This window comes from Pundamilia nyererei, unplaced genomic scaffold (assembly GCF_000239375.1).
Source record: "Pundamilia nyererei isolate P.nyererei 1_Seehausen unplaced genomic scaffold, PunNye1.0 scaffold00017, whole genome shotgun sequence".
NCBI classification, from domain to species: Eukaryota; Metazoa; Chordata; class Actinopteri; order Cichliformes; family Cichlidae; genus Pundamilia; species Pundamilia nyererei.
Genome location: NW_005187418.1, coordinates 5185667 through 5211889, shown reverse-complemented (window position 1 = coordinate 5211889; position 26223 = coordinate 5185667). Strand labels below are relative to the sequence as shown.

Sequence of the window (26223 nt, the reverse complement as noted above, 5' to 3'; positions counted from 1 at the left end):
GTCAGTAAAAAAATTCTCAATACCGTCGTGAGACACTCGTAGTTTGGCTGGGTAAAGAAGTCCGTATTTGACTCCCGGTTTGTCGCGTAGCATCCTCCTCACAGCGGTGAACGTAGCTCGGCGCTTTGCCACCTCAGGTGGCAGGTCCCGGAAAATCTGAATCCACCGGCCACAAAATGTTATATCCCGGGTGCCCATGACTTTCTTCATGATGTCCTCATAGGTGTGGCAGTAGTGAACTCTTACAATAAGATGTCGAGGTGGTTCGTTATCTTCGGGCTTCTTTCTCAAAGCTCTGTCAATCACAGGTGTCTCGTCCAGTCCAAGCGCTTCTTTTAACAGCCTCCCTGCAAACTCCCTGGCATTCTGCCCGTCCTCTTTGCCTTGTTTCACCCCTACCACTCTTAGGTTCTGACGCTTCGAACATCCCTTGAGGTCGAGGCATTTTTCAGAAAGCGATGTCACTTGCCCACGGAGCGTCTCAACTTTGTTCTCCAACTCCCGTATTGCATCGGATGAGCCGCTAGCCGTGTTGGCTAGCTCTTGCAGCGTATGGCCATGTGACTCTATCTCGTTCCTTAGCGTTGTTATGGCTTTGTCATTCTCGGCTTTCAAGCTGGCTATCTCCCCTCTTAATACAGCTGTGACTTCTGAGATCTTATTTTCAATTTTGTCACAAATTTCAACCTTAACACCTGCCAGTTCAGAGCGGAGTGCCGCAATAGCCCCCAACACTATATTGTCTGTGCTCGTGACGGTTCCGCTGGCGTCTTTACTGTGGCCGGAGGCTTCACTCGGGCCTTCCCCGTCCGGCGTGTCCAACTTTGGCAAAACTTTTTTGGGCATTTTCAACTGGTGTGTAGACACCCAGCCACTTTATCAGACAGTAGTTTAAGTTACCTTCGGTTACTGCGTATAATCACGGTCTATTTGGAGTTTTAGGATCGAAATTAAGCGGAGCTACTGCCGTGTCAACCTCACACAGTGAGACCTGTGTGAAATTATCCAGCTCAATGTTGTTACAAATTTTGCGTAGTGACAGTCACTGAAGGATCAATTCTTTTTTTTATTGAGGCTGCATGCTCTCAGATCTCTGATAACAAGATGGTTCGGCCTCCAGGCTCAGCTGGGTTTGGTGTTAATGCTGGTGTTGGGAGTCGCGGCCAGTGTAAGCTCAGTGTCTGCGTATACGCTGGGCGCCCGCGCCTGTGTTTGTTATGTAGAGGAGGGGCTGGGGCTGCCGTAGTTGGGGTGCTCGCTTCAGGTTATTCATATTGGTTGTAGAGGACTCAGCATTTGAGCCTATGGAAAGAGAGGGAATAACAGAATGAATGCTCAGTACAGTGATGACGAAAGGTGAAAGAGGAATGATACTTGAAGATTGGAGACACATGAACATGAGTTATTTAAAGGCTATGTGTATGTATAATGTCATGTATATACCTGAGGGGTGTAATCATGTGAAGCTGAGCAGTAGAAAATACACTTTACATGTTTTGCATATTATAAAATGTACATAAGGAGGTTTCTCAGATTGTGCTTTGTAACAACTTTAAGGAAGACTATCTGTCATGGTCCTGGGCCATGTTGGCCCAGTATTCTTAGTTTTCTTGTATGTTTGTATTTTGTTCCCTATTTAGGCCATGTTTCCTGAGTTGCCCTGTTGTGTTGTTCCCTAAGTGTTTTCCCTTCGTGGCTTTTACCCCCTGTGTGCCCCTCTGTGTATCTGTGAGCCCTCGTCTCTCCTTATGTTTTATTCCATGTTTCCCCAGCCCGTTATGTCTGTGTTTTCCTCGTGCTCTCTCTCCTCCTGTCTGAACCTCTGTACTTCCTGTTTGACTCTGCCCGTCTCCCGTCAGTGTTATGTTCACCCCGCCCTGTCTCGTTATGGTTATCTGTGTCAGCTGTGTTCCCCGTGTGTTCCCACTTTCCTCGTTAACCCTCTGTGTATTTCTGTCTGCGTCTCCCTCTGTTCGGCGTCGCGTTCTCCCTCATGCTGTGTGTGGTTCTCCCCGTGTCTTCTGGTATATGTTACAATTAGCTTTTCCCAGTGTAGTTTAGTTTTGTATTGCTTTGGTATCACTGCTTTCGTTTGTCACCTGTCAGCAATAAAGCTGCATTTTGAGTTTATCCCCTGAGTCCGTGAGTTTGCATTTTGGGTCCTCATCCTGCCTGCCACACAGCGACCATGACACTATCTCCTCACAGGCAGTGAAATTGGTTTACCTGTTTGCTGGCTGCTGTGGGGAGGCCTGACTTTGGCGAGAGGAGGGACCCCTCGGTACTGGGGGCGTAGCATAGGGGCCTGGGGTTGAACATTAATGTGGAGATGAGGGTCTGATGTGCTGTCCAGAGGGCGAAACCTCTGAGCTGTGCTCGTCTTGGTTTGAGGTACCTGGAAGTTAGATGAAGAACACTAATAGACTCATCTTCCAAGACACACGGCATACGTCCATACCAGTGACATATATGTAGTGACATAGTACACAGAGGGAATAACTCTAATATACAGTCTATAGTACCAAGCGGCTGGCTTAAATCCTTATAAGACAAATGATTACCACAAAAGAAGCCACCCCAGACCAGTCATATTAGTCCTCTTGTTAACACAGACTACTGATAATCTACAGACATCAACATTATGTGACACCTTTCACGTGTCTTGTGGCAGTTTGAAAAGAAAGCCAAATACTAACCGCTTGACCTGTGACCTCGAAAGAGCGTGAGCGTCTCTTTTTGCGACGGCCTTCTAAGTCTGCCTCGCGAGGCGTTTGGTTCTTGTTGAGCACCTGTCGGTTACGTGGGCGTGTCCAGGTCACATGCAAACCAGGTCCCTCCCCGGTGCTGCTGGACAGGTTATCGTCTGAAGTGGCGTGTCTCAGCTCGGGGCTGGGCTGCCTGACGCGCCTCATTGGCAAACCTCTAGGGGGAGCTTCGCTTAAAGAAAGGCTGCTCTTCTGCTTCTTGGGGTCCAGGGGAGATGGTGCAGAAGGTAACCGCAAGACATCCACCTCGAGTGCTTTGGAGCGCCGACGTGCTGCTTTTACTGCAATGTTCTGGACCCCCTTTAAAATCTGCTGCCGTTCTGTGGAGACACAGGTAATTTCTTTTCACTGTCATTTTTAATCTCCATTCACACAACAGAAAGAAAGCTAGTTAACAGAGAAACACTACTTTTCCCCATTAGCACTGATTTAATTGTTATAACTGAAAATCAATCGCTCATATTAAACATGAAGAAGATCTGCAGAATATTCCTTGTGTCCTGCTTCAAAAAATACACTTCTAGGTCACCGTGAAATCTGAAGGCTTCATCCTGAGCACTGATGCAAAGTGCTTTAAAAAAAATCTTACATCATGGAAACAAACAATCATCAAACTCAAGGGTTTATTGATTTTCTGTTACCTGCATTTAAATACTCCCCCTGTATTTAAACTGTAGATAAAAACTCTGTTAAAACTCCCCAAAGTTCATATGTCCTCATTTGAATATCGTACCATTTATTGAGAGGGGGATATCGGCCCCTGCCTCGCTGCTCTCAGGTGATGAGTCCAGGTGGCTGCTGACACTGTGGCTGAGATGGCTGTAACTCAGAAAGCTCTCAGGAGCCAGAGGCTGCAGCTGCAGACGTGAGATGCAGAGTGCCACATTACGATATGACATTCACTGTGGTACTTTGCTTTCAGTCGGTCTGTCTGAGTGTCAGTGAGGATTAATCAATTCTATGGCTCTCCAAAATGAAATTTTAATTCTGAATGGGGCTCTGGTGGACTCTGGTGAACATAACTTTATCTTGCCAATGAATCACATCTCTCAGATGCATTTACACAGGAAAAAAGGTGATGAAACAAAGATGTAATTCTTTGGTAAGCTTAGCAAAAAAAAAAAGCCTGAACATAGGAGTCAATAGTGAACATTTTATTATGGACAGGCGAATGTTGAAAAACAAAGGGATTAATAGAGTGAAGTATCTCTGAGAGTGAAATTCAAATATGAAGCCATGTGAAGAGAAGCTCTTCTGCATTTTCTCACAGCTAATAAAGCAAAATGAACAAAACCAGATGGTGTTATAGTTGTGCTTACCTCTCTGTTGCCCTTCCCATTTATGTGGATAGGAGGTGGGGTCATTACTGCTGAATTTTTCATTTGCCTGGCATGAGGGCTGCTCTTGAAAACTCTGTTATTGTCCCTAAAGCCGGGAATAAGAGAACAAACCTGAGAACCTACAGTATGTATCCAGATAGTGTAACGAGTTAAAAAGCTTTAAGGCACACATGAAAAAGATGTCCTCTTACAGATCAGGTTCAGGCAGAATGGGAGGCAGGGTATGTCTGCGTATTTTGGCTTGACCTCGCCTGTTATCTGAGCACATGTTACGTATGCTCTCCTGGTCTGAATCTATGTCCTGCATGTTGTCACGACCGCGAGAAGGTAAGGCGATTTTAGGTAGCGAGACCTCCTGGAAGTAAGCACATAGGAGTTAGTTGTACCTTGTGTTCTTCTAAGCTTAATACTACTAGCACATAGGAGTTAGTTGTACTTTGTGTTCTTCTAAGCTTAATACTACTATAGTATCACTTAGTTTAGACTTTACGTGTCAGCTGTGGTTACCTTGATGGTCTGCCTGATTGTCACCTTTTCTAGGCCAATTGCTTTCTCCAGTTTCCTATCATCTAGTTCCTTCATGTACATATCATACAGGTCCTGAAGGTGTGGAGGTACGGGCAGACTGTGGTCTGTAACACGGAGGATAATTCATGTCAGGAAATAATTTCATAAAAAAAACAAATCAAAAACAACTGATGAGCTCCTTCATGATTATTTAATTGTCTAACTGTCTGGTTCAAAGTAACCTCATTTCACTTCATTGATATTAAACTGTAAAGTGCCTAATAACCCAGTTAGCAGTGCTATATGTATTTAGATGATGTTTGTTTTTAATAAACTTCGGAGTCATAATGCTCACATACTCACCATCAATGAACTGTCTCTGCTGCTGAATAATTTCGTCGCACAGGTGTCTGTGCTGTTCAAAACGCTGCACCACAAAGTTTTTCTGTCGGATCACGTTGTCTTTGAGCAGAGCGTGGGACTGCATCTCTGCGTTCTCAATCTCCAGCTCGTGGACCTTACAGAGAAGTCCTAGGACCTCGCGTTGCTCCTCTGAGCTAACCCGCCGCGGCAGCAGCTCCTCCAAGCGCCGGGCCTGATCCCGAAGCTCCAGAAACCTACGCTCAAGCAACGCCTTTAAACAAAAGGTATAAAGGCACATTTTAAAAAGCAGACTGTATTTCAGACACTAAAAATATTATGTATGCACTACAGTCAAAGGTTTTATGAGAACGATTCTGTTTTCTGCTATTTTTTTCTAGTTGTAGACAGACATTCCCACCTTCTCCTTGTGAATCTTTTTCTGTTCAGCCATGAGTGCAACCAGATTTTCTCGAGCTATTGCCACCTCCTGAGTCTCCGTGGTGTCTGGAGGAGACTCTGAGGAATCAGAGTCCTTCTCGCTTTCATCCTTATTGACACTTTCCTTCCTCCTCTCTGCACGCCACTTTCTCCTGCGCCTGCTGCGCTCCTGTTCCCAGCTAAGAGAAGAAAATTACACATGGTCACTGACAGAGACAATAAAATCTGGTTAATGAAGGCACATTTGAAAGTACATAGTTGAAAAAGTCTTCTGTTTTTAAAAAAAAAAAAAATGCGGCCAATAAAATTCATTATTACATTTGATTTATGTTGTTTTTTTGTTCTTTTGATCAGACTTACAATAATTTATATTTATATAATCCACAAACACTGACACTTTCAGGCAACTTTAAGCACGACAAAGACATGCTGTGAGCTTTCAACATATTATCAAATAGCTGGATTTAATAATGTTACAAAGAGAAATACAGGATAAATAGTGTTGGTTAAAGAAGGGAGAAACATGACAAAAAGGTTTGAAACTGACTCTGTAATAGTTAAAAGATTGTTAGAGGTGGCAATCTGGATCTCCATGTTGTTGTTTTCCAGCTCCATCAGGCTCTTCCTGATCTGCATCTGTTGGCGGAAGGCATCCAGAAGCTGCTCCCTCAACAGATCCATCTCCTCTCGACTCTGCTGGCTGGAGTGGGCCTGGACCTCTGCTACAAGGGAAGGGATGGAGATTAGACTCAAAGAGCTCAAAAAGCAGGTATTTTTCAAATATTAAAGTCAGCTGTGAGTGCGAGACCTTACCCTGAACATTGCGGATGTCAGCTCGGTCAGAATTGAGCTGTCGACTCGCCTGTTCGGCAATCTTCTTTTTCAACCTCTCGATCTCGCAGCGCAGGTCTGAGATGATATTGGTGTACTGAGCAATGTGGTATGACACATTTATCATGTTCTTCTTCACCTAAAGGACAAAGATGACAAAGAATACTTGAGATATACTTTGGATATATGAATTATACAATAGAAGTTGGATTTCTAACTGCAGAAAGTTGAGTTGAAGCTACATTAATTTATTTAACTTCTGCTAGAGTGAAGCAACACTGAGACATAAAATATTACTCAGCTCACCCGTGTTCGAATACTTTTGGCACGGTCTGCATATGTCAGCGTGTTACGAGACTCCTCAAAAGCTACAGAGGCAGGGCTAATATGGGCTATCATGACCGTTCGGCTGTTTCCGCCCAAGGAGTCCTTTTGTTTAAAAAAAGAATGATAAATATAAATACACACACAAAAAACATCTAAATCATCAACACAGTTGGTCCCATATAAACCTTTAGAGGACTGTACCTTCAGGAGACGAGTCAACTTGCTGTCTCGATAGTTGACATACTTGTTACCATTTTTGTCACTCAGGGCGTTAATGCAGTTGCCCAAAGCCAGGAGGGAACGGTTGATGTGGGCCCCTTCCTTCAAACGCTGACCTCTATTTTGAGTCTGATAAAATAAAATAAAAATGGATGAGTAATGAGAAAACTTCAAATATGCTTTTAAAAAAGGAAAATATTCCCCCGTTTCTTTTACTGCTCTGAAGGTGATTTAAGTAATATAATAATAATAATAATAATAATAACAGTAATATTATGATAACACTTACTTTTGGGTGGCACTGACAAAAAAACTGAATAAGTATCAACAGATTAACACAGTTTAAACCTTTTAAATTAATAAGTTATACTAAATAGAGGATTCATTAATGATGGTGATATTTGAGCTATGTTTTCACAGGCTTTACAGCCCCCGGACACCAGGGGAGTGTCAACATTAGTAAACTATTGTTGGCTGTTTCTTTCGGTGGTGTAGTTGACATGTTTCCACTCCTGACCAATAGATGGCATTAGCTCCAATGCTTGGTCTATGTGCTACTAAAATAACACAACCTCACCTTTTGCTAACTACATGGATGCCTCTTGTTTACAGGGAGAGAAAATGTTCTTTGCAGCTTCATGTGACTAACACCTGTGAGGTATGCTCAGCCTTGTAATGCGCAACTCATCAATATTATGCCTTTGAATCATTCAAATAGTCTCCATGACAAATAAGTGCTCTCACAGCCTGACCGCATGATTATCTCATGGTGAAGAACAACAAGCCTGTGGTAAAATGAGCATCAGTGACAAGCTATTCAAATGAAGGAATAAAGCAGTCTCAACCTGAACAACTGCCAAAAAGAAAAAAACAACTGAACAAATACTTGAGTTTTTCTCACTTAACCGCTTGCAAAGAAAAGGTCAAGGCGATAATAGAACCCAGAAAATGAACTGGCTCGCAGATTCTCTTCATCGCTGTACTGATAAATACCAGTGTGACAATACTAAAAAGAAATTCCATGTACTGCTCTTCGCTTTTATATCTGTCATTCTTATTTTCTCTGTGAAGAATGTGCTTTAATATGTCATCTTCCAAGTTTTTATTTTGTGTTAGTTTTCTGTAGAAATATCTAGAACACTTTTCATAAATTCCTGGAAAACAAAACAGTGTTGTCTAAAAAAAGAAAAAAAGTGCAGACATCAGATTTCATTTATGAAAAGAAATGAGTTGTGATACCATTAACACAGTTACGGGATTCATGTTTCTGACCACCTGTCAAATTTAAGTCCACTATGAACTGTTTTTGACTCTACTTAGGTAGAGGTTGCAGGTATCGTGTCACAAATATATGTTAAAATGAAAAAACAAAAGCTGGTGGCCACTGGTGGACATATCCTACTGGATCAAGGGACTCAGATTATATTATATTTTTTATAAGTCTCCTAAGATTTATGATAACATCTATCCTCTGAAGAAATCATTCATTGTTCCCCATGGAGACACGATTCATGGAGCAAAAAAAGTAGCTTCACCACACTCACTCCCTCTGAATAAATATATACATATATAAATATATATATGTACACACACCTGTGCTGCTCGTTCGGAGCCGGCGAGGTCAATCATGAAGAGGCGTGCAAAGCGGACCTCCTGCAGAACGTCACGACAGCGGCTCTGCTGTTTGACAGCTACTTGTAGCACAGCGTGGGAGCGAGATGACGTCTGATTGGCGGCTGTTGGCTCCTGGGTGCGCTGTTTGTTGCCCTTCATGAGGAGCTCCATGATCTAGAAAAACACAGGTGTGAGTTATTTCTGGTCTTTGTAATTTCTGAGTGTTTTGATTGAAATAAATGGGTCATGTAGTGCTTGGAAAGGTAAACTGACTCACCTCTTGAGCATTGATGGTGGACACCTCTGTGATTCCAGCAACCTGAATAACTCCCTTAGAATCTTCTCTTAGGTCTAAGAAGCCTGAGGATGGATTCAGCAGGTCACGGATCATCTCATTGTAGATCTAATAACAAACAGAATATATGTATAAATATATATGAATGGACCTGCAATAAAGATCAGAAAGCTAGGTTACAGACACACATTAACTGCGAAAATGCTTACATCCATGGAAAAGGCTTCATTCAGCCTTTCAGGCCTCCTGCATAGACTGAAACCTGGTACAAAAACATCAAGTGCTACATTTTCAGCAACTTGTCATTAAATAACCTCTACTTGTTGGGTGGCAAGCTGTCATCAAATTAACGTCAGTGCGCTTTTTCATGAAAGCAGAATTGAAGTGACTTCTCTGAACTGACAGTAATGGCGTGAGCGTGAAGGCCCACAGCCACATAAAAACCCAGTGTAGGAAGTTACATCCTGGAAAGTGACCACTGGACGACAATCTGCCAGTGGGTTGGAAATGTTAAAGATGCTTTTTATTTGTCGAGCAGACAAACCCACAAACGCTAACAAGAGGATGCTTTTACTGCCACTGACAGCTGGGTGGTTGTTCCGTTATTTTTTCCATTGGTACACTATGATTGCTGGTGATGTTTAAACAAGCCCGAGTGTACAGCAGCTCTGAGAGGTTCTACTGAATCATAGTGGTACTTTGAGCTAAATGTTAAAATACACTCATGGTAAACGTGCTAGAATCACTGTTAGCACAAGACACAGCTAAGATATACGTTCACAATACAAAGTGTTGAATAAATTTAACACTTGACAAGATGATGGCTTTAAAAGAAAATAATGGAATGATTAAAGATTGCTGGATAGTCAGAAATATTACAGTGTAATACATCAAAGCTAGCAAAGAGGATACAAAAACAACTGTCAGTGCAAACTATCGCAAAATCTACTTAAATAAATACCAACAATCAGCCTAATGCTGTCATGATATTAGAAATGTAATTGCTAGTGAGACTACCAGCTGAATGAATGATTCTTGATACGCAATTTAACACCAAAACAAAGTGATTATTACATGTACTTCAACACAAACGTCTCGATTAAAACGTTACGCTGTTGCCAGTTACTTTAGGATAACAGCACAAAGTACTTCCATGTCCAACAGTGTCCACCTGTCTTCATCAAAGGTATCCTAAATATTAGTTCTGTTGACCTCTGGTGACCTACAACAGCTTTCAATCCGAGTAAGTAACATGTCTGGAAAAGTCTAATACTAACATGGTGCCAAGTAAACTGAAAAGGCTTTTGGAAATCAGACATCATTCAGAAAGAAACCCATTTCGTAAGAGAACTGGCTTTATATTCTGAACCTTCAGATGGACAAAATAGTAGTTAGTTATTTGGACAAAAGCTGCTGCCAGAAACCAGCTTGCAGAGTTTGCCATCCTTAGAGGCTCACTAATGTAGCTAAAAAGGTTTCTCTTTCCATTAAGGTTTCTAAATCTGCCAAAACCCACAAACCAGAATAAACATGAACAAAAAAGGAGGACGGCTGTGTGCATGTGAATGGTACAGAATGGCTGAAGGTGTCCTTTTATCAGTACAGGCTATATTTATGTGCTCTGTGCACATGTGAAAGAGATTGTGATCGGAACAAGGAAAGGAACAGATGTGTGCACTTCGCTCAGTAAGGCTATAAAATGGCGTTTAAACTCTTTGTGGTGAGGCAGCAGCGGTAACAGATTGCTCCCTGGAAACAGCAAACACACATGTCACGCACACACTTGTTTCAGGATTCATCCCGATGAGTTCAATACAGGTCAGAGAGCATCCAGACTCAGCGACTAGGCTTCCTAATAGGAACATTTTAACTTCCACCCACCCAGAGTGCTACTAAAAGCTAGGCTTCAATAACATTGTCAGTCACTGAACATAATGATAGAGTCTGGCACTGAAAACACAAAATGTCATTTTGATGTCAGATGCAAAGCCCGCTCTGAGAGGTTAGATTTGTATCCAACAAGTACGTCTATTGTGCTCTTTTCATTTTTCATCTCTCTGTTTGTATTCCTCATTTTGTTTTCTTTTGCCTGGAGCTTTTCCTTTTTGTTTTCTTCTCCAAATTTCTTTTCTTTTCTGACAGCCTGAACATTTCTGAATAAATCTGACACATTTATTTGTATTTTTGTACTGCCATCTTTTGCAGATCTTGTTGCAAAACTATAACAGAAATTGTTCACTTAAAATCATAAAAATAACCTCAATGACACAGTTACTTTCAAAGATTCTTTTCATGTTTAATTAAAACAGAAAAAACCCAAACCAACAAAAACATTCAAATATCTTGCTAAATGACGTGGTGAAAATTGTAATTAGATCTCTTGAATGCTTACTGTAAGGCTATATTGTTTTTGTATTTTCAAAGTGAGGAAAAGCCTAAACGACCTCTTGAAGCCTGTAGCTATACTAATTCACACCAGCCAGGATAAGTTTCTTCTGTCAGAGTCAAGTGAACCAGCTCTATTGTACCCAGGGCTATTAAGGCTTTTGTTGCTGAACACACAGAGTGAGCTGTACCTGCTTGTCAATAATGAGGTGTGGAACACAGCCAACAGTGAAACCGCCATCCTCAGCCTGTGGTTTTATCTGTGGTTCATCATCCACTGAGAAAAGCAAAGGTAAGAAACACCTAAAAGTACTGAACCTTTCTATATAAAGGCACATGTAAATCCAGTACCCAAGAATAGTTTCCAGTTACTGTTGTCAATTTATAGCAATGTGCTGAAGTAATGATGACAAGAGACAAGGATGGCATGGACTGAGCAATGGTCTCTTCAATCGACCCCCGCCTATTCGCAGTTCAGTATTCGCAGATTTTCTTCCTAGGGCATTTCTAAAATATTTGCTAATCATTTTAATTTTATTTTTGTGACTAAGTAAATTTTTATGATAGAAAAATGATTTACTAATTTTCAAATATTCATATTAATGTAAACACAGCAAAATATCAATAAAATGTCGAAATTCCAAACACAAAGCTCCCAGGAAAGAAAATGCAGCTTGGGAAGCTGAAATATATCAGCATTTTAAGAGAGGGTCCCAAGTATTTGAGGATTTCAGCTATTCACGGGAGCTTGTGGTCCCTATCCCCTGTAAATACCGGGGGTCGACTGTACTATAATTCCCTTGTAATGTATTCAAATCACAATTCAGTCTAACTTAAAAAACAAACTTGAACTAATAGCCCCAACACAGGAAAATCACTTAAAAAAACTTCATTCCAAAGTTCAAATAAATTATTTAATTGTTTGCATCAGTACTTCACCTAAATGTAGTTAAACTCAAAAGCTAATTAGGAGGTAATCAGCATCACAAAAGCACATTTTGTATGTTTGGTATTGCCACAGGATAAATAATTAGTCAGACGTCGACACTGTTATTAAAATATAATCGCTTAGTAACTTTCGTTCACTCAGAAGCAAACGCATATTTGTTTTTTAATAACATTTAATTGAATTTTAATAGAATATCTACATAGGCATACCCAAGCCCATTTTCAGGAAACCATCAAACCTGCGCTCTAGTGCAAAACTGTTCAAAACTAATGCGAGTTTATGAGGTTAAAAAATAATTTTTTATGAATCAAATAAGTTAGCACAGCTGAAAACTAAACAACCTCTAAACATTGTACTAGTTGAGCGAATCAGGCTTCAGCATTTGTATGTTATTACAGTCTAAAATTGTCCCCCAAAAAACAGTAAAACTCAAACTTTTAAGAAATAGAGACAAATTTATGTGGAAAAACTGCCACAAAAACTAAATGCAATGGTGGGTATTACTCCAGTGAGATAACAACACAGACTAAATCTAACCAACACAGAAAGAGAGCTGGGAGTTTCCAGTTTTTAGTTTGACAAACAGGCGCCTCACAGGTCCTCAATCAGCAGATTCATTAAAAGATGCCCACAAAACACGCTAACAGTGAAGAGGCGACTCCTGGAAGAAATATCTGAGTCTTAAAAATGATGCTGCATATCTGAGACTAGGCAATATGAAAATAAAATAAAATGAAAAATAAAACCTAGACACTGAGCATAAGAAGATTAAAAAACCCTGCAGAGACAGGCTGATCAAAATGAGCTCTCTTTGGGTGAAAAAACAAACTAACCCCAAAACAATTTGTGAACAGAAGAATAAATAAAAAGACCCAAACTACAACTTCCTCTGCAAAAACTATTTAGAAAAGAAACAGTTTTCTTTTATTTTTTCTGTACGTTCGGTGAACAGAACAGCCACCACATCCCTTTTTAAGTGCCCATCAACCAAGTCAGTTCATGTGTCCAGATGACCTAAACTGAATGCCAATTATAATTTCTATTCACACTGCAAATCATGTGATTAAGTTTGAGTTTTCATGAAAATTTTCTGGATGATCCTAAACTTTATAAATAAAGAAAGATAACACAGTAAATGGGAGAAAATAGTTTTTGAACATTTCAGAGATTTCTCAGCCCTTCAGTGCATTTGATGTTGTTACAAAAAGCCACATTTCCGAAAATAAGAATCATTTGAAGATGCAAAACATACAGGCCAGTAACATATACTAGTCGAAACCCCCCAAACAAAACACAAAAACAAATAGGCAATGCATCTACACCATCTACACCAAGCGGTGCAAGTCCAAAGCTAGGAAGATTATGATGGATCTCTCCCATCCCAACAATGGACTCTTCTCACTGTTGAGGTCTGGGAAGCGCTTCCGCTCCCTTAAGGCCAAAACAGAGAGAATGAGGAGGAGCTTCTTCCCCCAGGCTATTCGGGGCCTGAACCAGGTGTAGGACTGGACTCTCCCAAACACGTCACTATAAGACTGGACTCTCACACACGTCACCACACGCACCACCACACATTTCCTATAATCCTATAATTCCTGTAATTTATAATCCTTATCTTTATAATCTCTTCTGCTATTTGCACATTCTTTACTGTAAATTCCTAAGTTAATTTGTAAATTTTTGTAGTAAATTGTAAATATTGTAAAACTTTTCTTCTGTCATTTAATGGTCGGGCATTGTACAGCTACAAGCATTTCACCCCCATGTCATACTGTGTATGGTTGTGTGTGTGTGACAAATAAAATTTGAATTTGAATTTGCAAACTTTAAGTCATGACTGCATTTTCTGTTAGTACAACATTTTAATCTTTTAAATACCCAACTGCCAGGGTTCTGGGTCTCCTGACCCAGCATGTTTAGTTCTTTGTGATGTTTGTATTATTGTACTTGTGTGAGGTATTCTATGGTTTCTAGGTTCGATCCCTTGCCCTTCATGTTTCTCTGTGTCCCCTCTGTTCTGTGTAAGTCTGTGTCTGCATGTTTGAGTTTCCCTCTGTGTCTTTCGGGTCTTAGAGTCCTCTGCCTTATGGTTTATGTCTCTGCGTTTCTTAGTTGCTGTCTCCACCGTGTCAAGTTTGCGTCTCTGTGTCATACTTCCTGTTTTACTTTGAAGGTCTGTGTCTTCTGTGAATGCATCCTGCTTTGCTTGTCTCGTCAGTCCTGATTATTCTCCCAGTTGTGCCCACCTTCTGTGTCTCATTCCCCTCGTTACTTCCCAGTGTATTTAAACCCTGTGTTTCTCGTTGCTGGACCGTTGCCGACCCTCGTCAGTGTAACCCCAGCGCAGTTACCTCGAGAGTGTTTTCTCAGCGATTTGCCTTTATAATCACTTCGTGTCTCTGTGTACAGATTCCCTGGACCAACCCCTGTGTTACCTGAGTGATTGGAGTGTGAAGAGGTATGTGAGGAGTGGACGGAGTGTGTTGTGTGTGACTTTCAGCGTCTTTCCCGTTCGTGTGTGGACCCCCGGAGCCCGGCTTTCCCCTCACCTTTGTAAATAGATCACCTGGTGTATTGTAATAAAGACTCCTGTGCTTTCAAGACCTAGAGCCTGCGCGTGAGTCCGTTCAGTCCCGTTGTGACACAAACATATTCTGTCAGTAGTTTTCAGTTGTGATCAACTGGTTTCAGTCAGTGGCAGGATTGACGTGTTTACTGAACACAAATGAACTCTCTTGTACAGTCCAGAATCAATCAGTTTATTGTATTTTCAAGCCAATGCTCTCCAAACACAAAAGAACAGTGTACACACAACACTGTCATCAGTGCCACCATGCCGTGACTGACTGAAATTGGCTAAGGCTGAGCTACTGGCATGCTGGATGCTGACATGAGTGTCCAAAGCTGTTCCTGCAGCCTCGCATATCCATGAGAGTACTATCACAGATCTGATTCCTCTTGACGAAAATCGGAGTGGTGAGCGGTACCAAGCTGAGGTGTTAGATAGAGCTTGACCATTATAATGGTGGGACTCATATCCCTGGGGCTGATACGTTTACATTTACTGAAATATCAGAATCAGCTTTTATAACAACAGATAAATGAAAATGTTAAAAAGTCAAAACACTCTTCAATCCTGAGTGGTCACGCTGTATAATTTGTCGAGCAAAGGGTACTTTGAAACTTCCCTGTAGGCGACACCTTTCGCCAGAAACACAACAATTAATTGATCTGAGGAGAGTCGGCCAGAACTTAAATAAGTTATTCCCAAGCTGTTGTGACAAAAAAAACCCAAAACAAGATAATATGACAATGCAGTTCACAAACTATCTTAGCAAGGATTCATAAATTTCTATGCACATCACAGGTTCAGGAAATTCATTTAAGTTTCATGTGTTTGACAGAAACAAAAAATATCAGCTCATACATTGAAGTTTTAAATCTTCAAATATTGCTATCAGTCTTAAAAATCCTACATCAGGTGGATCTGGAAACTTGCTTAGTCCAGGTGCTGATGGGTGACTGCTTGTATCACTTCCAGAGGTCACCTCATTTGAAATGTTTTGTATATCAAAACATTTGCATATATAAGTTCCATTGCATAATATAAAAATGTATCTAACAATCTTATTCTCTCTCTCTCTCTACTGGGCTGCAGATAAGGATGCCCAGCTCACTTCAGATGTGACATGGATGCCAGAAAAAAGTAAAGCGATAGCTGTATCTGCCCACTGCGGGCATTAATTAACAACATCAAATGTTACAAGAACAGTGTGAAGTCCCCCCCCCCCCAAATAAAAAAGACAAAACCAAAAAACAAAATCCCATTTGAACAGTAGACAGAACCAGCGATGGATATCTAATGTTCATACCTCAAGAAATTAGTGGTAATTACTGAGTGAGCAATCAGAGTAATGGATCTAACATTTAGGGTCTCACTGCAGAGCAATTAGATGTGTCATTACTTGAGAGTTCGTGATAAGAATACAGGTCTAGAGAGAAATTCTTTTAAAAATGAAAATCCTTACTTCCAGATAGGACATGGACACACTGTACAGCATGTCATCACTGGTCTCCTCAATGGCACGGAACAGGTCATTCAGAGTTCGAACATAGATGCCTGGCTCCTTGTCAGTTCCTAACATGGTGTATGTCTTTCCACAACCTGAAAACAAAATATAATGCCTCTCATAGACCCAGTCTTAACCATGTAGTGAGCACCCAGTGACGGACAAAATTAGCTACAGAGGTGAATTTGTGAAAAAACATTTTAAAGTATAAATAAATGCCAATCATTTGCTCCTAACCTGTTAACTTTGTAGTTTCAAGGAGGAAACAACATGCATACACATGAGTGGCTACAACCTCTGTGCTTACTTTCCACAAGAGGAGGCCAAGAGTAGAGCTTGTGTGCGAGAAATGGCCAGGCAGAAAGCAAAAAATGAAAGCAAGAGAAAGGTGGGAAACTTGATGGAGCAATGGCTCTGTACTAGTCTTTGACAGCCTGTGACTACCCGCTGGAAATGTGGGATGCAGAGCATGACTCATTTTCTAATCAGGCCTTTGCTAAAATCAAAAGTGAAACAGGTGTTAATAAGATGTCTACCTTTTCCCAAGAGCTTGCTGAATAGCTCTCTGGCTCAGGCTGACAACAGGTCAGGAGGGTTGCACATGTAATTAGTGTATGATACACCTATGAGCACTGAGACTGAGTACTAAGAAATATATTTGGTTCTTGTTCAATGCACATACACTCGCACAAAACAAACCTGTGGGTCCATAGGCAAACACAGTGGCATTGTAGCCTGATATAAGGCCCTCAATTAGGCCTTTTGTTGTTGCCCGGTACACTTCCTCCTGTATAGGGCGAAGAAAGGGTTCAGGCCATACATAAACAGCTACACATCAATATGAATACAGTGCGAGATTTGCATGAATTTATTTTTGTTTTTTCTTTAACTCCTGACAAACCTGACTAGCGGAGAAGTCAAATGCTACATCAAACATGTAAGTCTTCTCCCTCGAGCGATTGGCACGCAAGATGTCGTCTGGGTCCTCCATGGGGTCCATCAGAACCACCATCTAATGATGAAGAAAATGGTTAAGATACAGGAAAAGAAGACAGGCCTTTGCAGGCAAGGGGCTAAACACTATTGACATCAGCGAGGCCATTGAACTTAGTAATGTGTTTGTTGTGTAGACAGTATGGTTTACTTTTAATAACAGTGGAAAGATGTGCTAATGAGCAAATGGGCTCTCTATTCAGTGACATTAGGTCCAGCTTGAAAGTGTGGCAAAGATAAATGACAAGAAGGTCAGCTGAAAGGCTACTGAAGCGTATTTCTGCTGGGATTAGATGGATGACTGTTCACTAATCATTACAATATCTCATAAGTGCAGGAAAACAAATATAAACGACCGCTCAGTTTCCAGGACTAGCTAACACAAAATAAAGATATGTCTCTTTGTGGCAGATCACTGCAGATGCAAGTTTCTGTTGAGCCCCTTACTGTGCTGTACATCTGGAAAAACGAGATAGCCATTTGCTTGATGTCCCCCTTCAGGCCAATGAGATGAGCTCCAGTACCTACTTAATGATCATAAAACACCATGCTCCAAGTGTGTCCATTTGGATTTATTTTACTACATTTATGTCTTCTAGTAGGTTTTAGCATTCAATTACCTTTTGTGACTATTTTAAAGGTTCCAGTTCACCATCTCGCCAACCTTTATAGTTTCCACATTTGCTAAAACAGCTGTTTGTGTTAAATGACTGAATTGACTGTTTGTGACAGTGAAGAGGAATGTTCTGTGTAGTAGTATCAACTTACACCAATTTGTAACAGCATTTCTGTATTTTCTTGAATTAAAGGTGCATGTAATTAGCACTAAATTATATGTGTATAGACATATACACATGCATACGCACACACTAATTACTGGGGATTCTCCATAATCTGTTAATGTGGTCACAGGGGCAAATATACTACGGTTTTACCACAGATGGTATTTTAATATATTCAGATCCAAATTAAAGATGTACAAAAAAAAGCAATTGTGCAACTTCACTTTTGTGCACCTTTGAGCCTAAATGTTAAAAGTAAAAACTTTAGTTAGTATAACTTCTTCCACCTATATATTATTAAAGTTAATGGTAAGAAATTGCATGTGAAAAATGACAATGCCGGCGGAAGCTATTTCCTCCAGGAAATGAAAGCCACTTCTTGTGACAAATACAGTCCCCTCTACACTCATTTCACAGCTTGTATGTAAAATATGCATTTATGGAAATGGGAATCCACTCAGGCCATCTGTCTGAATCATGGTCATAGAACAAAAAGCAGCTCACATGGCAAAGACAGTCATGCATTAAAGAGACAAACTTCAGTTTTTTTAGGGAGAAAATTGGAAACATTGGTGTTAAAAATATGCTTTTGTACATGTGACAGCCACGGTGGCAGATATTACACTGAATGTGAATAAGCACTGAAATGTCACATTCTTCTAATTGTTCGGTTTGACAAAACTAGTCCATTATCACTAGTAAATCACATCTCTGAAAAAGAATATTTCAGAAACAATGCAGAAACAGAACATCACGACATCAGGAAAAATATATTACAATAAGGATGACAAATCTCGGGCTCAGAGTGGTTCCAACTGACTTGGTGTGATTGTACACAGCTGAAGGAAAATTAGTTTTCTGACAGTATTGTAGGTTTGAATCTTGTGCAACTGACCTGGGAGAAAAAGTAATAAAAACAGAGAGCACTTAAGTTCATTTTAGATATGACTATGGGGGGGGCTAGGGGTTTGTCAGCTGACCAGCTCCTTTCAGCAGTGGGCCTTGAGAGTCCTCTGAGGCCTGAAGCACCCGGCATGTTTGATGACACCCCCCCCACTCTTCCAACCCCACCAACCACTGAACCGCTCACTTTGAAGCCTGTCAATTGAAATTCAAGAGGGGGGGGGGTTCCACTTTTAATAAACTGGGAACAACAGATGAAGGCGGGGAGCATGGCAGGCGTACGCAGGTTGCAATCAGAAAAGAGGGGGGACAAAGAGAAGAGTAAAGTATTAAGAAAAAAAGAGTAAACGTCGAAGGCATACAACTATTTGTTCTTTGAATTTATATCGTTACTTTTTCAGTTAGTATTTTTTCTATGGCATACACGTGAATGCCCCAATGTCCTTTCGACACAAAGATAACATGTCCAACAACTGATGCCCATTCTTCCTCTTTCCCTAACTTCCTCCGTCTCCTGTAGCACCCAGATACCATGACGTACAAGCTCTGATCGCATTTCATAGAAAAGATACTGTGAACAACGTAGTACTTCTCTTGGGTGCTCTTAAGCCACTTAGTCTCAGTCAATGTGATGACCTTCACAGACAATGTGAGTGTAGTCAGAAGAATTATTCTGGCAAAGAGCAGCAAAGACACAAAAAGTGTGTAATTGAACATCTAATAATAAAATAAATGTATCAAAGTGGTCAGGAGCAAAAGAGGCCATGCCAGTTGTAGTTACACCCAAGTGAGGGAGTGTTTTTGCCCACCTCTTAAGAGAAACCGCTAGTCCCAGCGGTGACAAGAGGTGTAGGCAGGAAGGCCCGGGATAGACAGTCAGGCAAACAATAGTGACCCTTTCTGGCATTAACCTATTGTGACCATGGTAAAATGTAACTTTAACTCTAGATAGATGTTGTCAACCACAATTCCTCTTTCAGTCATCTTTCTATGATCTGAACTACACCTGCCACAACAGCGAAGGGAGTGAGGGAAAATAAAAAATTTAGTTCAATTCAGTTTTATTTATTTATCATCATCTGAAAACACTTATTCTTGTAAGAAAAAGAGCACAACATTAAACATAGATTTGCAACAGTAAAGTGATCCTTTATGAGTGAGCATTTGGCAACACTGAGGAGAAAAACAATCTTTAAAAGAAGCAGCAGAAATGATCACTTTGCTATAAATAGTTTTTGTTGTTCTTGTACACAACAAATGCATAAAACGAGTGTTTTCACATTTTCTGCACCCCTGGAAAGACTTTTTGGAGGTGGGGGCTAAAAAGTACCAGTTCAAATGTAAACAAAAACTATAATGGAGTAAAATGTTTCCTTTTTGAAGTTAGTTGGTTTTATGTTGAAAAGCGACATAGCTTGTTAATATATGCAAGGCATATATTAACTTGTATATATGCTTGTGTAATTTTGTTGCTTGAAAAAGCTGATGAGCACACAGCAGTGCTGTTACATAATAGCAAGTATCAAATGCATGCTTTCATGCACAGTTCTGTTTCTGTGCATGCGCTTGGGAAATCATTAGGGACCAAGGGTGTTGATAACACATATAGTCCCATCTGTCATCTGTGTTTCTTGAGTTACAGTACAGGCTACCTTCCCACAGCTCCACCCATGAACATCCACACACAGCATCTGCTGCTTGGAAAGATTCTATACTATTAATTTTCTTAAGTCTCCCGATAAGACTTTAAGGTGCTGGCTCTAGTGTCAGTACACTGTGTGGCAACATAAGACAGGATGTCTGGACATGTGCCTAACCTTCCTGGGTTTAGAAGTTCTCGACACAGACGGCCTTTACCGTAGGTTGTTCTCTGCATTTAATTAAGAGGCTTCTGAGAAGTGTCTGAGGTTAGGTACAGGTCAGTATTAGCCCTTGAGCACTGACGTCTAGCGTACAGAACAGGTTAAGAAACGCTTAGAAACGTAGTGTTCTTGACATTAGCTTTATACACATCCTCCCTCTTTCCAGTTTTTGCTCACAGTTACATGGAAACGTACTCAAACACTCAAAGCGAAAGAAGCATGTTGATGTGTATAAGATGAAAAAGACAGAGTTTTAACGCACTTATGAAACACAGTATGTTTGAGCACAAAGAAATTCACCTATACAAAAGGTACGTAATTTATTTCCCCACAAGAACCGATTAATCACATTTTGCCACCATGAGCACATTTGGCAAATGTTAAGATGAATTGATGAAACTGTTAAAATGGCAAAATGAGCCTTAAAATAGTTAATCAAACTCATCTCTCTTGAGTTGAGCTTACTTGAGGCGAAGCTGTGAGTCAGTGAACAGCTGCACAGCAACCATTCTCCAAACACAACTGCTACAATACAGCGAGCACATAGATCATTATAAGGGCCTATGTGTTTGCTGTTAACGATCAAAGTAAAGGACAGGCCAAAACTGTGATAGTATAGTAACAGTCAATTTGCCATCACGTCCATTAATGGCTTAGCACTCTGATGATAACAACCAATTGCAGCAGCCAGTGTGTGATTTCTAAACCTCTGCCAAAATGGTTAAACTTATGGGTAGTGGTCAAACCATGATCTTTCAAAGATCCGGAAAGACACAATTTTAGATGTTTGACGTCAAAACAAGACTTTCCACTCAGTTCTAAATTGGCTCTTGTTGTTATTTCTACCAGGACCAATCGCCCCTTTTCACTGGCTGCTGACTTATTCATGGGCACCTTTGAAGGAGACATCAATTTTGACACAAGTGGGCTAGAAGCCCGATGCGCCTGAGAAAAGCACAAAGTGAAAAGGAAAGCAATTTCCTGGTTGACAGCCTCTACAAGCATGGTGTCATTTTTAGCAGTTTTAATCATGGTGTCACAATGGACATCACATGCTACAGCCACTTTTCATTTGGATGCAGCGCGTGACTCATTTTAACTTGACCTCGGAGGCTGGCAAAAAGAAAATGGTCAGAGCGTGAATTTATACACGGTGGCTAAGAAAAAAAGAGGCTATAAAATATTTATAGTATCTCAAGGATCAGCCAAAGTCCGACAACAGCTTGCTTATGAGGCGACATGAACCCAATTAGCATGATTGCATTATCTATACACCTGCAATAAACAGTGTGGTGAGATGGAGCAGTGCTGCCTGGTGCTTTTCTTGGCTGATGTGAATGATGATCCACAAGACTTGCTGTTGGGGTCATTACACCAGCAGGATTGACTTGGTTGGCCATCCTGCTGACTATAGCACAGCTAGCCCCCACCGTAGATCTATAATTCAAAGCCTGGATGTGGTGCGGTTTCACTAGCGAGCCAGCCCTGGTTGCTTCTCCCTATCATGTGCCAAATGGAAAATGCTGCCAAGACGGGGAACAAAAGTCAGAAGTCTAGAGATCAACCAGTTTTCTGAGCACTATTTCATTACACCTAGATAATGGTTAGGGTCACTAAGAAAATAACAAAGCAAAATCTGAAAACACTACACTAGAAGCAAAACCCTTTTCCTGTCTTGTACTAATCGTATAATTATTTTCAGGCTTTGGTGTAGTGCATTGCTAGCAGGTAAAATTAAGGAAAACCTGATGAAATGTTGTGAGATATTTTAAGGTTAATTAACAAAAACCTTATACATCAATGAAGCAGCAACAACTGACGCAATAACCAAAGATAGCACAGATGAGAAATCTAAAGAACTGACACCAAAAATGTTAAGATGCTGTCTGAATTAGAGTGAATTGGCTTCAGTGTTGATGAGGTAACATCCCTTAATCAGAATCAGAATCTTTTATTAATCCCTAAGGAAATTATGTGAACAGTTCGTAATGCATGCTTTGAAAAGATGTATTTGTGATAGATTGTGGTCACCCTGAAAGAACTTTCCCACTATGACAAGAAGCACAGCACTGACAGAAGTTACAGTTACAGAATATTATATATATATATATATATACACACACACACACATACACACACATATATAAATACAGAGACAAATATAAATAAAATATACGAAGGGGATAAATAGAATAAATAGGAATAAAAATAAAAATACAAGTGAATTGCACATTTCAAGTATTGAGGTCTATTGCACCATTGACTATTTACAAAAAGTATTGCACAAGGTATTGTACAGTGAGGTGAAGAGGCACTACAGCTTAGTTGTTCCCCCCTCCTTTGTCCTTCAGTTTCCCCTCCCTCTCCCCTCCAGAGAGGAGACAGATAAATTAAAAGTGCAGTTGAAATGTCTGCTAAAATAGAGCTGCTAATATGTTTAAAGACTCTCCCTGCTGACTTCAACTGAGCCACTGGCAGAAAAAGGAAATGCCAGCCACATTAGGTCTACAATGCAGTCCTTTTATTGTCATGCAGGTATTCATCTCTTTATTTATTAAAGGACAGGTACCCATCAGAATATGAAATAAATGTATTAATCTCTGTGTGACGACTCTGCTCTCTGTGTGTATTTCAGTAGTCCCTGCTAATATCTTCTGGCTGCACAATCACATAACAGTAGATTTGCTTAACAATGCCATCTGCATGCTGTGTCAAGAATACTGAAGAAGAATAAAAGGACTGAGATCAGAAAAAGAATGCAAGCGGGTCTAAGCTGTGACCTTTACAAGGCAACCTTTCAAGCTGCTCTGTCAGCAACGCAACCAAAGCTTTGGAAAATCCAACGGGCACAATTGCAGCTGGTTATCTGATAGAAACCCTCGGCACTGCCCTCTGCACCCCAACAATGCTACTGTATATCCCGTTTCAGAGGCTCTCTATGATTGGAGGTGCGTGCTGGATCACAGTATACCTGATACAGTGTGCCTGATAGCAAGGTCTGCTCTTCTATTTGATGTTATATAAGATGTCTGGCCGTGGCTAACGAAGGCCAAATCATTACAGTCAGATGTAATTCCGACTGAGATGTTCAATAATACACGCAATAGTACTTTCAGCCTCTTGCACAATGCAGCAAGACGTCTTTTAAGCTGAAGAATTGGGTGAGAGAAATTACTTCATTTTGTCCCTTTTAAACTTCCAATTTTCCTCGCTTCATTCATCACTCCCATCATTTCTTTTTTATATAGCACAGATGCATTATTAAACAGCACAGGCACGGATTGTTAAAAAGGACTGGAAGAACAATGCAGCAATCTGTCATTCAAAAAAGCAATTCACTAAACATCCAGATCACAATTCAGTGTGAAGATGTCAAGTATCTTCACACTGTCATAAATTATACTCTAAAATAAAACAATCAACCCATTAACCACTTTTATTTTGTTTCTTGTGTTAAAAATGTCATGTTTGGGAGATAACATGCAAGCCAACAGAAGACAATGACAAAAGAGTAAACTCAACGCCAAGAGGTAATTAGGCTGATTACCAGAAAAGCTATTACATGACAACGTGGTACCATCACAAACAAACATCCAGGAGTACACCAGCTGGCAGAAACCCATAGTAGCGCTGTGCCAGAGGCTGGTGGCTTTTTAAAGGCCAGAAGTAAACTCAAGGCCAAGGGCCGGAGGTCTGGCATAACACACAAACTAGGGCAATCACCAGTTATCCAGGCAATAACACACAGACGCAGACTCAAACACATACTACACAGAAACAAGCTACAATTCCGAGGTTGATATGGGTTAACATCTAGCTTCACATTTATCATGTGTCGGAGAACTTAAAGAGTCAACTTTAAGATTATTTCTTTAGGATAAAAAGGAAACATTTGAATGAAAATCAATTCCAATTGAAATCAGAAAAATTAAACTGACCTGTACACAGATTTCTCCATTCCTTTCTTTATATATATATATATCTATATATATATCTATATATATATAGATATATATATGCCAGGATTTCAGATATAAATATGCCAGCATTTTTCCATTTACACCTTTGATGTTCTGCTTTTTGACAAAGATGATGTGAATCATCCATAGCAGATTAACCTCTAATAATAAACAGACCGGACAAACAAACAGTGTAAAATAACTTCATTTTTTTTAAGTGTGTATTTTTGCTTTGTTATTTGTTCCTCATTTGTTTCATTGTAATGACTGTTACAATTATCAAAAGGAATTATCACAGGAGTAAGATGACTCTCCTTCTTTCTAGTATAATAGAATAAAAGCTGAAAAAACATGTTGGTGAGTAATGGCCTTTGGAGGATCCTTCCAGATGAAGGCAGCAGCAAGCTGTGCAAGGGTCCATTTAGTACAGAGCCGAGTTAACTTCACACCCATGTTCACACATAATGACAGTAATAGCAAAATGGTGCTCGACAGCATGCTATTTTCAGCCTTTCAGTGAATTTTGCTACCATCATGACATGACAGAAGGAGATGTTGTCCGTGTAAAACACAAAAGAAACCATTACTTCTTCCAAGTCCTTTTTGGAGGCATGGCAGACAATCAACTTTCTCCAAGGTTTCAAAAATACACTCCACTCTCTTTTTTGAAGTTAACTGAAAGCTTGAATGTACTAAAGAGGTATAGGCAAAAGAAAAACTGTAAGCAGCCCCATGAAAGTGTTGAGTTCATTAAACAAACAAACAAACAAAAAACTAAAGTGGAGTTTGGAATTGACAAACTGTCTAAATTGAACATCCTTTAAAAATGTCAGTATGCAAATTAGATTGTTAAAAGCTTCTGGGTGAGCTCAGGAAGCACAACTGTACTAAATCAACCAGAGTTTTTTAGCTTACTCTATATTGGATTTTCAGTTGAGTTCCTAGGTAATACTTAATAATTTAACAATGCAAATGAAAGGGTTTTTAAAAAATCCATTGTATTTGAATTAAAAGGAAAAAATACCGGTCGTTATCAGTGGTCATCATCCACCCAGTAGATTCTATGGTATCAATTTGAAAATCCTACGTCAGCTCCCTCTCAATTAATCAAGTTCGCAAAGTTGGGTGACGACTATACCCCTTCAGGCTTTTATGGTTTAGGGGTGATAAAAATGATGTTTTCATCATATATAATTAGGGATGGGTACCAGCACCGGTCCAGACATAAACGGTAGTAACCAGACCAAAAAGCAGTGCACATTTTGGTGCTTTTTGGTCTGGAATATTTTATTATATTAATAATAAAATATTATTAATATTTTTAAAATGATAGCGGCACACACGAAAAATTTTGAAGCACAAACCAGCACAAATGTAGCACAAACGTTTAACATCAATTTTTTTTGATTTGGGTAATGTGGGGGGGCTGGTTGACCTTAGACCTTTACATTTTCATTAATATAACAGAAGCAGCACAAATTACAATTTTAGCAGCACAAACATAGCACAACTGATTGACACCAATTTTGTTTGATTCCATTAATATGGGGGGGCTGGTTGACCTCCGGTGACCTCTAGAAATTTTTATTAATATCTTTAAAATGATAGCGGCACAAAAGAA

General features: G+C 40.1%; 1 protein-coding gene across 2 annotated transcripts in view; it reads right to left on the bottom strand.

Moving 5' to 3' along the window:
* Positions 1–1158: 1158 nt before the first annotated feature.
* The window catches only part of kif19 (kinesin family member 19), a 35587-nt gene continuing 10522 nt past the window's right edge, over positions 1159–26223 (bottom strand). The window contains exons 3-20 of one of the 2 annotated variants that reach the window (XM_013909022.1): positions 17005–17115; positions 16803–16890; positions 16062–16198; positions 8682–8807; positions 8384–8578; positions 6773–6919; positions 6551–6673; positions 6227–6383; positions 5961–6132; positions 5394–5592; positions 4976–5246; positions 4613–4737; positions 4297–4460; positions 4085–4190; positions 3499–3622; positions 2697–3085; positions 2227–2395; positions 1159–1302 (exon numbers count right to left, since the gene is read on the bottom strand). In XM_013909022.1, coding sequence (XP_013764476.1) covers positions 1175–1302; positions 2227–2395; positions 2697–3085; positions 3499–3622; positions 4085–4190; positions 4297–4460; positions 4613–4737; positions 4976–5246; positions 5394–5592; positions 5961–6132; positions 6227–6383; positions 6551–6673; positions 6773–6919; positions 8384–8578; positions 8682–8807; positions 16062–16198; positions 16803–16890; positions 17005–17115 — 2931 coding nt within the window. In that variant the 3' untranslated portion in view covers positions 1159–1174. Of the gene's footprint in view, positions 1303–2226; positions 2396–2696; positions 3086–3498; positions 3623–4084; positions 4191–4296; positions 4461–4612; positions 4738–4975; positions 5247–5393; positions 5593–5960; positions 6136–6226; positions 6384–6550; positions 6674–6772; positions 6920–8383; positions 8579–8681; positions 8808–16061; positions 16199–16802; positions 16891–17004; positions 17116–26223 lie in introns of both variants that reach the window. The other variant, XM_005725913.2, reaches the window with a different exon arrangement.